The sequence below is a fragment of the Sesamum indicum genome, linkage group LG6 (genome assembly GCF_026168435.1).
Source record: "Sesamum indicum cultivar Baizhima isolate 11 linkage group LG6, ASM2616843v1, whole genome shotgun sequence".
NCBI classification, from domain to species: Eukaryota; Viridiplantae; Streptophyta; class Magnoliopsida; order Lamiales; family Pedaliaceae; genus Sesamum; species Sesamum indicum.
The window spans coordinates 19,377,535-19,389,424 of NC_142662.1; the positions used below are offsets into that span (position 1 = coordinate 19,377,535).

The 11,890-nt window shown below is 33.9% G+C and overlaps 2 protein-coding genes across 2 annotated transcripts; one reads left to right on the forward strand and one right to left on the reverse strand.

Annotated features, from left to right (window-relative positions):
- Window positions 1–687: 687 nt before the first annotated feature.
- GPX6 (glutathione peroxidase 6) lies at window positions 688–3,544 on the forward strand. Its single transcript, XM_011082667.3, has 6 exons — window positions 688–1,013; window positions 1,476–1,552; window positions 2,206–2,267; window positions 2,550–2,668; window positions 3,040–3,207; window positions 3,315–3,544. The coding sequence occupies exons 1-6, from the start codon at window positions 963–965 to the stop codon at window positions 3,345–3,347; spliced, it is 510 nt and encodes a 169-aa protein (XP_011080969.1). The 5' UTR covers window positions 688–962; the 3' UTR covers window positions 3,348–3,544.
- Window positions 3,545–3,866: 322 nt separating this feature from the next.
- On the reverse strand, window positions 3,867–8,141 carry LOC105164100 (AT-hook motif nuclear-localized protein 5-like). The gene is made up of 5 exons (XM_020694624.2): window positions 6,983–8,141; window positions 6,367–6,434; window positions 5,909–6,037; window positions 4,723–4,884; window positions 3,867–4,443 (listed from the first exon to the last, which is right to left on the reverse strand). Exons 1-5 carry the CDS (start codon window positions 7,470–7,472, stop codon window positions 4,213–4,215), a joined length of 1,080 nt encoding a protein of 359 aa, XP_020550283.2. The 5' UTR covers window positions 7,473–8,141; the 3' UTR covers window positions 3,867–4,212.
- Between the last annotated feature and the right edge of the window lie 3,749 nt (window positions 8,142–11,890).

Below are 11,890 nucleotides of genomic sequence, written 5' to 3' on the forward strand. Positions count from 1 at the left end.
TGTGTAATTATCTAAAAAGTAAGAGTGATTTCTGCAAACAAACATAAGTCAGAGGGTGCAAATATAATTATTCTACTCGCCTTAAAATCCATTCCACATAATAAAAATTGGCAATTGAAGCAAAGTCCATACTTATACATACTTTATTTTTTTTAATATTTTTTAAAATAAAAAAAAAGGTTTATTTCTTTTATATAACAACAATTTGTTATATCAGAACAAGTAAGCATATGTTACTCAGGCTTTAGTTCAGTTGACGAAATTGAAGCTTCATGACCTTACGAGTAATGGGTTCAAATTTTGTTATACGTGCAGAATATTATTTTACGGCACAATAAATATTATTTACTGTAATATTGGGTGTTGTTTGAGATTTATTTATCTAATCAAAATATAATTATTATAATTATTTTTATTAAATATATATTTAATAAAAATAATTATAATCAAATTATTTCAATTAATAATATTTTTCCGCTTGAAATAAAAAAAGAACAAGCAAGCATATGAATATACATATATCAATGCAAACTAGACCTCATCATTATCTATATGGTGATATGAAATGCTATCATTGATTTTAGGAAATAAAAGTAATATATTTTATTATGTATTCAAAATACGATGATATTATTGACATGTTGTAACCTCATCGCGTGACACGTGGGAGAGAGAGAGAGCATGAATCATTCATTTCGCTGGTGTACTGAGTTGGTGGCGGGGCTTCCATGGACGCGGCTTCCGCGGTTGTAATCCACGCGAGGAGGAGGTCAAGAATCTGATTTGATATATTATTTGAGCTAGTGAACACCATTTCATCTGATCTAGAAGCTTTTAATTATTCAATTCTGAAGCGAACCCATTTCGATTCACTGCGTAATCATTCCGGAATTTTGTCCATTAAACTAGATTTTCGTGGTCTTTAAGAAAACTGTGTTTTCGGGTCTGAGCGGAACTACAAAATGGCCAGCCACTCAAACCAGCCTCAATCAATCCATGAGTTCACTGTTAAGGTGTTTTTCTTTTCGCCTCGCTGAATTTTTCACAACACTTCATATGTTATGTTGTATTTGTGTAAATGGGGATTTTTGTTTGTTTAGTGGTGGCAAGAGTTTGTTCTTGATTCCTTTCGTGCATATGGGGTATATTTTTCATTACTTTGGAATTATTTGTTATTTATGTGTTATGAAGTTTTGTAGTAACAGTTGTAATGGATTTTGGTTCGCTGACTGGTGAAAACTTTATGATTTCTGAAAATGATGAATTTTATGCCGTGATTTTGTTTAAGAAGAAAAAAGGTATTTGTTTGATCCGATTTTGGTTCATGGCCTACGCCCAAAATGCAATTTGTTGCAATTCAGTTGATCATTTACTTGACAAGCATATTGGATGATTTTTCTACTGTTATTCTCGTTCTTTGTGAAGAATTAGGTGGTTTTTTTAATGCTATTGCAACTGAAACTTTTCGGCCGCAGGATGCTAAGGGGAATGATGTTAATCTGAGTACTTATAAGGGCAAGGTCCTACTAATTGTCAATGTTGCATCACAGTGGTATGTCTTCTTGGCTTCTCTGAATACTTTGTTTCTGAGCAAAAGCTTAGAGACTTGCTTTTATGATTCCCCTATGATGATAATAGTTATGGGATGAAGAATATTTTGCATGAAAAGCCATGTTGAAGGTTTTCTAGTTTGTTGGTAGTTTTTAAAGTTTATTTCAAGAATATAAGCCTATGCTGGCAATCGTACTTGAGAATTAGTTATGAATGTCGATGCAATTGCATGTAACAATATGCACTCTGTACTTAACGTAAACTTTTTTACTTCTTTGTTTCTGTATGATTGTGATTGTTGTATCTTGGAGCTATATTATTGTATCAATCACCAGGGAATCGATATGGATACGTATTCCAACTTCCTCTCGGTTTTCATTCTATAATGAAGTAAAGTTTGTACTTTCTCTGCTTATTTTTGCCTTTCCTTTGTGTTCTGAGGTAACAAAATGGTAGCTTTGTGAAGTCTGTCTGCTAGTGTGTGGTTCAATGGGCATAAGCTTGCATTATATTTGGGAGAATCTTTGCTGGAATTTTCCACTTTCCCTTCTCTACATTTGAGAACGACACTTCCCTGTGAATTAGCAGTATATACACTTTCTGTTTCCATCTTGTGAACAAATTTTATCCACCTTATCTTATTGTGTGCTGCAGTGGCCTGACCAATTCAAATTACACTGAGTTGACACAGTTATACGAGAAATACAAGAATCAAGGTTTGATTTGGTTTGCATTTTTTGAATTTGTTAAGTTCACTTGCTTTTCTTTTGTTAGGGATATTTTCCCCTTATATGAGGCTTGAAAGCTTGGCAAGTATATGTGCTCCAATTCAACATTATGCTGCTTCTTGCAACTATAAGATTCATTTATACTCAGTTGCATGGTTCTTTGTTCCTTTTGGGGTGGAAATGGTGTGGTATGCTTAGGGTCACGAGAGTCGACATCCAATTGGTTTTCCTGTGTCAAGCATGATTAATCATTATCTGATTACCGTTCAGGATTGGAGATACTGGCTTTCCCGTGCAATCAGTTTGGCTCGCAAGAGCCTGGCACCAATGAAGAAATTCAGGAATTTGTCTGTACTCGCTTCAAGGCTGAATACCCCGTATTTGATAAGGTAAGACTTATTGAGGATCTTATTTATGATTTTCTTCTAGCTGACCACTTAGATATAACCTTTACTTCCTTTCATCTTTTGTAGTCTTTTTGTTAGAACGGTTTCCTTTTTCTTTTCTTTTCCTCCTCCAGCTGTCCATGAGTTAATATCTTGTGTCAAATGCACTTGATGTATTTCTGGTATTTCCTACTTTTGAAGCCTTGACATTTATAAGAGATTTCCGCTAATCCTTGGTCCTTCTCTGGCTCTTTGCATAAGATTCTTTGGTTGCAAGAAAATTATTTATGTTGCCATATGCAAGTATATGACTGGTTCGGCTGTCTAAAGATTTTCTGCAGAATTGGGAATAAAATCAGGTTTTATTGACATAGGTTGAGGTGAACGGTGACAATGCTGCTCCAATATACAAGTACATGAAGTCAGTCAAAGGCGGCCTGTTCGGGGACAATATCAAGTGGAACTTCTCCAAATTCCTTGTTAACAAAGAGGGCGAGGTTGTCGACCGTTATGCTCCCACCACATCTCCTCTAAGCATAGAGGTAAACACTGACTCTCAGTAATGTCATTAGATACTCTGAACCGAGTAAAGTAGTTATTAATACGGTATGATATCTGAGAAATCTCACTTTCCTATTTCTCTTTGCAGAAGGATATAAAGAAGCTCCTGGAGAAAGCATAGGCAACGCAACTTTCCTGTCTGGTGCTCACCTAAAAATAATAGTCCCATTGAGGGTGTTCATCAAGAGCTTTAACTACTTGTACTCTATAAGACCTAGTTATCTGAGATCACATCACATTCAGTTCTTGTAAGTTATGTTCTACTTGATGATCATTGTGCATGATTTCCTTCGTAATCAAACTTATCGTTTTCTCCCTTGCTAATTCTTTTCGGACCGGTATAATCTCCCTTGCTAATTCTTTCCGGACCAGTAGTAATACCATATCATGTTCCTTGTTCAGCTCTGTGAACTGATAATGGTCTTAACTTTATGCCCAAGTTCTGCTCTTTTAACTGAGATTTTCATCAACACATTCCCTGAAAATATCAGCTCTGATGAAAACTCCGGCAAACAATGTCTCAAATCAACAAGGGGAAGGACTTACAGAAGTATGCATATATCTCAGCCATGAAAATAAGGAAGGAGAAGAAACAAAAGGTTTAAGGCTAAAATATAAGAAGCTTTCAGAAAAACCCAAGTTAAAGCCCATTGCCAAAAGGTTCTGCACTTTTGATTAAATTTCTGGTTACCACAGGAACGGAGACCCAAACAAAGACACCCCACCAATTTCCTACAAGAAAATAATTAAACTAACAGATAGCAATACCACCTTTTCGGTCCAACAACCATAATTTTTTCGACAATTTCTGCTACTTAAGAACCTAGATGCGAAGTTTTTGTTACGGGATGTTAGCACAACCCATCCATCTACTTGTCAGCCGGCAGAGAGTGAGTTCAGAGTTGGATGATCCGCAGAGCATTTCATTTACAACAACACATATATACAAAAACTGCCATGTGCACGTTGCAGCTCGTGCTCGTATGTCATCCGCGCATCAGATCAATATCCGTCTGAGAATTTTTTACTTCTGACCGTGATACCGGTGGCCAAACACTTGACCCAGAATTAGGAGTATAACTTTGACTCGGAGCAGCAGCAGCTGGGGTCAGAGACTTCTCAGCAGATTGGTCTAAGGCATGTTTCTCTTCTTTTGTTCCCGACTCCGGTTTGTTCTTCACCTTAGTACTACCATACACAAAACTGCATGCCACCACCTGCAGAAACAATTATTGCCAGGCCCATTAAGTTAATTCCAGCAAGAGCAGTAAGCAACCAGGGACAAGAAATGCTTCTATCAATGCTACAGCCCAAAAGAACAAGGAAAGCAAACTTTTGCCACCTGACAGAAAAATTGGAAAAAACAGTTTTTGGAGAAGAAAACGAGAATATTAACCAACTCTTATGAACAAAATCAAACAGAAAAATGTTAATGGTGAATTTGGGAGTGAACTGAGTCATCTGACTATAAGGAGGTGAAATAACCAACTATATACCTGTACTGGATTTGCCGCGATGAGTCTACCACCTATTGCACCTCCAATAATATGCCCATCAGGACTGCAAACTGAAATGCTTATACCACCAGTCCGATTGTTAGGAGCACCACTTTCAGCAACCAAGTAAGAACCTGATAAGCATAGTATCTCAAAACGGCCCTAAAAGAAATAACGACCAGTTTAGTTCCTTCTTAGGAAAAGGTAATATGACTTCATTAACAAAAGAGGCCATGATTTACAGCCAAAGTAAAGGTTACAGAAAGATGCTGATGATTGAACTAACATGAAAATTACATCTTGAAAATGATTGCTTTGAACTAAATAAACAAAGCAAATTTTAAATGAAGTTTGCTATAACATATTTTGGTTGAAAAACTGCAAGTTCATCAAATCTTTCCAACAGTGTTAAGCAACCATAAAAAACACTCGAGTTGGAGAAAAAGAAAGAGCGGAAAGCAAAAACACTAGTAGACAATGTCCGCAATGCCTACTGTTTGCCTTGTTTGATTTTCAAATTTGATAACATATTGCAGAAGAAACAGTGACAGAAGGATATTTATCCATCTTGACATGCATTTCATATTTTGACTTGCACCACTCGTAGCTCAGGAGCAAATATCCAACGAAATCTTAGAGATGGATACAGCACTCAAGCTGACATAATATGAATTGTAACAACTTTAGTTAGTTTTATCTCAATGGTTCGATCCTTAGAGGACACTAAATCAGGCAGATTGTGAACACTTCCAATATCAGTTAGAAAGAACGATGTTTTAAAAAAAATTTATAGTTTAAAGATCAATTATGAAAAACAATAACATCTTCCAACAGTAGAAGTGAAAACATAGTTACTCCACATTGGACGCGACTTGACATTACGTGAAAACATAGGTACTCCACTACAACTTAACATCATGTGAAACATAGTTACTCCACAATGGACATGACTTAACATTATGTCATACATAACGAGTTTAGACATTAAAGAATCTAAAGGATGCTAACTGATTATCATCAAATGTGAAACTATAGAAACCAGTCAACAGACAAATAGGTGGAATTTCCTCGAATACCCTCAAGAATTCAGCCTCCACTGAAGCGATCTAGATCGAAGGCAAACGCTTAGCCAGGATCTGCAAATATAACTACCAGAGAAAAATGAAAGCTTCACGAGTGTTTTAACCTCATATGTGACAGTGCCACCAGATGTAGGTTGGCGTAATGTTACAGCAGAAACTGTTCCATTAGCTGACATGATGCATAATGCTCTTGGCCTCTGTTGTGCAAATGCCAGTATCTTTGCTGCAACGTCCTGCCAGGAAGTGCAATTAATACTTCTCTTGCCACATCATACGGTCAAAGACACTATTTATGTTGGATGTCAACAGTGCAAAATATACATTCCAGCTCTGTGAAATAAGTTGGAGAACAGGTCCAATATCCAAAAACAAAGAGCTTGTCTGATCAATTGCATTCCCGAAGAACAGCAGAAACCATGTATTTGATGTTAAGATTTATGAAAAACTTCAAACACCAATGGTCTCAAATTAGTATCAGATCCATTTGCAGGATCTGTTAGCAATCATTGTTTGTCTGATAGACGAAACTAAGACCATTAAAAGAAAGAGTGATGAAACATACCTCTCCAGCTCCAACATGCAAGACATGCGGTGTGAAGGCTAGTCCAGCTGAGCTATTCATCCATTCACCTGATCTATAAAAAACCTTTTAAGAACCTTACGTATGTATGGACAAAATATTACATGAAAGTGAACATCTATGCAAATCAAGAAATACTGACTGAGAAAAAACCACTAGTTTTCAAATTCCCGCAGTTGATAAAAGCATTTCCCAGCTCTTTTGCGTTTGGATTGAGGGTTGGAGATCCAATCACTACATGACTATTAAAGCCGGTTTAAGTCGCATAAATAGCAAAAGCAGCTTTTCTTAAAGAAATATCCTTCTGATTGAAGGAACAGGGAAATGAAAAACATAAAGACAACATTAGGAGACTAGTAAAGAAGTATCAGCTGGTCCATCCAAATAAGTGGTGTATAAGCATTTAGAAAAGAAAACATATCAGAATTTTCTACCTATAACTCATTCTTTTCTGCTTCTAGGTCTAAAACCACATTGTTTTATAATCTACATTAACATTTCTGAGTTGAAGGCAAAGAAAGGCAAAGCATCACCATAGACTATCATCACGCACCTCACAAAACGTAAAACTGTATATTCAACTCCAACAAGAACTTACCAAGAGGAGCAAGCTGCTGTTTCCATCCCGTCCCGGGCGGTCGACCTCTCCGTGCTCTCTCCCCCGGGCTGACCACAGCAGAGGAAGGCTTGGACATTGGGGACAATCCTAAAGACATGTTAGCTCCATCAGGGCCATATTTCCTGGGCCTACCCCTCTTCTTCTTCACCGGCTCGCCGCCCGGCGATCCACTAGGCACCATAGCCATGCTCATGCCAGGAGGGAAATTGGGCGATGGGTTCTCAACATGGAACGATGGACCACTTACAGAACTACCACTGACCCCTACATTTGGCTGAACCGGCATATTGGGATTTGTAAGACTCTTAAAAACAGTTGAATTATGCATCCCACCAGCCTGAGCAGCGGCTGAGCCCCCACCAGGACCATGAACATTAAGCCCGGGCCCTGAACCAGACCCGCCAATCCCACCTCTATTGAGGTAATATGAAGCTGAACCTGGTAATGCCATTTCTTCTCTCCCATCCATGCATTTACCAGGTCAAATTCACACTAAAGTTCAAAACTTTTAAAATATTTCACAGGGGGAAAACGAAAGAACAGGTTTTCTCCTAAATCCACAAATCCGAAATGACTCACCAACAAAAATCACAACAAAACCCTAACAAACAACCCAAACGAAATAACAAAAACAAGAATACATAATCACAACAGAAAACCTGTAAAGGTCGAAAGTTTAACAAGGGTTTAACATGGGTTTTTCAAGAATTACGAAAACAAAGCAAAGAAATCCAGGAAATTAGAAATTTAAACTTATCCCAAACAAAATAAGACAACAGAAAGAAAGGAACTCAAAAGGAATGAATTTTGATACAAATGGAGCTCCAAGAACACACATCAAAGCTCACTCTGGAAAATGTGGAGAACCCATATGCACCTAACGCCTCAAAGCCTCATCTCAAATTTAACAACCACTACAACCATACTCAAGGCCATCAAGCCAAAAACAAAAGAAATGAAACCATATAGATTTGGAACGTAGCACAGAGAGAGAGAGAGACGGGGGGCGAAGACAAAAGTGGGATGAAATAGAAAATCTTGAACTTTTGAATTAAAGTTAAGGGGGAGGCAGCTTTTCTTGCTTTGTTTACAATGAAAGCAATAATTTAATGGGGGTGGGGGGTTTGAAGGGAATCTGACTCTCAAGACTTTGAAAACAAAGGAGAGAAGCATTGGGGTACAGTTGGGTGCACCTAAGTACCAACATGTCCTTATCAGGACAACACCAGAAGCAGCATAGTTGCATCAGTACTACTAACTCTTTTTTTTTTTGTGGATATAATATCATTACTACTAACTTCATTACCCATGTTTGTTTTCCATTTCCGCCCGTAGTATATTCAATTATTACCTCTCTTCTTCAGTCTTTGACCAGATTCCCTGCACCCATTTCTCCTGCCAACCAAATTACTGCTGGGCTCCTGCTGCACCAATCTATGGCCCATTAGTAACTATTGTGTAACAGGGGGTAATTGATTTTTCCACACGATGTGATTCAAGGATGTTTGCAATCATTTTTATTTTTGTTGTTGGAGATAAATTGTTTCAAAAGTTGTATTAAAAATTGAGGTTGTGTTTGGATTTGTGTTTTTGTATTTTTCGAAACAACACAAAATATACTTAATGTTTATTTTTGTATTTTTACACCTTATTTGGCGATGTTTTTCTATTTTTCAACTTTTTATATATAATATATATATACATTTATATATATACATAATATAAAACAAACATGATTTGATAATAAACAATAATTTTTATCTCCAAAAAATACAACATTAAACATAAAATATTTATATATAAAAATATATATAATTTGACAATAAACAGCAGTTTTTGTTTTCCAAATCCCAACATCAAACATACACCACTTATTTTAAAATATTTTAAATTACCCCAAAACACAAATCCAAACATATCATTTATTTTCAACACACACTTATTTATCTCTCTCTATTTCAAAACACAAAACAAAACACTCAAACTACAAATCCAAACACAATGGAGGTGTTTGGAGAAAAAAAATGGGAGCCACAGTGTGGAAAATAACTTAACATTATAATTTTACTAATAAGTTGCAAAAATTTAGTGAGGAGTTGTTTATAGCTTTTAACTTAAATTAACTTAATGAGTGTATGCAGAAGTTTTTAAAATATATTTTTCAGCTTCTTGCTTAAAAAAAATACTTTTGAATTGCTAAAAAACACTTTTTAAGCCAAAAGTAAAGCTATTTTGGTTTTTTTGCAAAAATAAATTTAAATTCTTTTTAAACTAATTTACCCTCACTATAATAATCTAATTCAAATCTATCACTTCTATTTTTATTTTAAATTACCAAATCTAAAGTTGATATTAGAATTTTTTTGAATAATTCAATAATTCAACACAATAACATTTGCACTTTTACATATTTAATATTCTATTATTTTATATTCATTTGTTGTACTATCTTATATCATATAAATATATAATTTAAATTGCTATAATTTATTAATAAAAAATATTACTTATCGTGCATTTATTGTGTATGAATCACGAATTATATTATCTAGTGGGAAGCATTATTGAATTAAACATACCATTTTTCAATTAGTATTTGATGTTTTAATAATATAAACGATAGATATTTGTAAAAAATTAAATATACATTATACTAATTAAAATAAAATATATTATTTTTTGAAAAAAATAATTATAATTAACAAAAGAGAAGTGTAGATATTTAGAAAATATAATCTCCTTTTAACACATAAAAATTAAACAGTTTTTAATTAATTAAATTTATTTTGAAGTGTTTTCTTCCATAAATACTGCAATTCATTTTTTATTTGCTTTTTATTTTTTTTACAAATACTACCCACCTTATAAAAATCAATTTTAATTTAAACAGCTAAAAACTAAAAATTATAACATGATATCAAAACAAAGTCAATCAAGAAGACTACATCTAAATTTCATCATCACCTATTTAAAAGAAATAAATCATATTTTTACACAAATAAATGCATTAAAATATTAACATAAAACAATTTGTTTCTTTAATAATACTTAAATTTTTAGATAAAATGGTGGGTTTTAAGGTTTAAAGGCCAATTCAAACAGTGCAGTTAGGCAATGTGATGAGAAATTTGAGGGCACCGGCCAGCGCGACTGCCACGGCAGAGAGGTAGAGGCAGCCGCCCTCTCTGATTTCCCCCGTGCTTGAGAGGTCTATAGGCTATAGCTGTACCCCTCTGATCATAACTCCTACTTTTCAAAGCTGTATTTGAGACGTTGAATACATCAGAGGACGGGAAAAGAGTCAAAAAGTGTGTAAGAACAACTGTTTCAGCTTCATACGTTCACACGTCTATATATATAAGGGATAATTACATTTCATTTCTTAAATTTATATATAATTATATTTAAATTTTTTACAGTTTGAAAAATTAAATCTAACACCTCTGAAACTTGCTTCCATCAAATAAATAAGTTATTTTATTAGTTAAAATTTACTTATTTTGTTAATATTAACAAAAAAATAAAAAGAATTTACCTCTGGTTCATTTATTACTGATTTATAAGTAAATTCTTTTATTATCAAATTATACTCATACGTCTTCACTCGTTAACATATGTGAAGAGGTACGTACATCTTCATTGTTATAAGGGTAGTTTAGTCCGAAAAAAATTGTTTGACGTGCAATAAGTCCGTAATGAGCCAATCAAGGATAACTATCAATTTTCATTCAATTTTTTTGTTAATATCAGCAAATTCAATGAATTGTGACTAATAAATGGGCCTATTTGTCAGGCAAAAGCAAACTTTAGAATAATAGATATAATTTTTTAAAATCATATAGAGTTTATATGTATTTACACCAAATACTAGAAAAAATAAGTGTAATTATCCCTATATATAACAATAGGGCCTACAATATATATTCTATTCATGAAGATGTTATCCATAAAATAAATAATTTAAACATGATAATTTTTTTATTGACAAAGTATTCTTAAACATATATATAATTAATTCACAAGATATCCATTTACTTAATTAATTAACTCTACAAATTATTTTGTGTATATACATATTTAATATTATTTTATTTGTCAATTTCGATAAATTATTTATTTTATTTTAATGTTTTATTTAATTAGACAAAAGAGTATAATAATAAAACTTTAAATTATGCATAAGGTGCTTAATATTTATTTTTCAATTTTATTATGATAGAATATGATAAAAACTTCCCCACACTTATCCACTGTGTCTGATTATTAGAGAATAGAATAATTAATTGTCGGCACATGCAATCCATACAATACAATATGCTAAGTTCGTAAATTGTAGCATATAAAATAGATATGATCATAAAAAATTCAGGATGGTACGATATATTTGTGGCCAACTCATGATGAAATTTGAGAATGATCCTTTATTTTTCACCGCTTTTAATTGTATATAATTTTGTAATTTACACCATTTGTCAATCACAAGTTAGGAATCAAAGCCAACCAGATTTTAGTCAAGTAATTAAAATTGAAGTAACGCAACCATGAATTCCAAATCCAATCAAATATAAAGATATTTGTCTAACTTTATACATGAATTTATTGTAGTTCGATTGTTGTTGTGAATTATTATTATAGTATTGACCGTTGAACATTTATGTCATTATGTAATTATTGCTCTAGTCAAGAAAATAGATATCAGTTGGATGAAATCCTTCATCGCCTTTCTAATTGGTCTATAGCAGTACTGGTCCAATTTTAACTTGAGAAGTCTATGGACTGAAGTCTGAGTTGCTGAAAATGACCAAGTACACTCCAATCTGAAACCAGACCGGTCCAACTTAACATGGGCCATTCAATTAGGGATGACACGACGGCGGGTTTGCCAAA

What these genes read in the sequence shown, in the direction of transcription:
- GPX6 (XM_011082667.3), top strand. Translation starts at nt 963, where the DNA reads ATGGCCAGCCACTCAAACCAGCCTCAATCAATCCATGAGTTCACTGTT. An exon ending in CGAGAAATACAAGAATCAAG is followed by an intron (nt 2,268 to 2,549) that starts GTTTGATTTGGT and finishes ATTACCGTTCAG; the next exon opens with GATTGGAGATACTGGCTTTC. An exon ending in AATACCCCGTATTTGATAAG is followed by an intron (nt 2,669 to 3,039) that starts GTAAGACTTATT and finishes TTATTGACATAG; the next exon opens with GTTGAGGTGAACGGTGACAA.
- LOC105164100 (XM_020694624.2), bottom strand. Translation starts at nt 7,472, where the DNA reads ATGGATGGGAGAGAAGAAATGGCATTACCAGGTTCAGCTTCATATTAC. An exon ending in TGCATGTTGGAGCTGGAGAG is followed by an intron (nt 6,038 to 6,366) that starts GTATGTTTCATC and finishes ACTTCCTGGCAG; the next exon opens with GACGTTGCAGCAAAGATACT. An exon ending in TCGCGGCAAATCCAGTACAG is followed by an intron (nt 4,444 to 4,722) that starts GTATATAGTTGG and finishes TTGTTTCTGCAG; the next exon opens with GTGGTGGCATGCAGTTTTGT.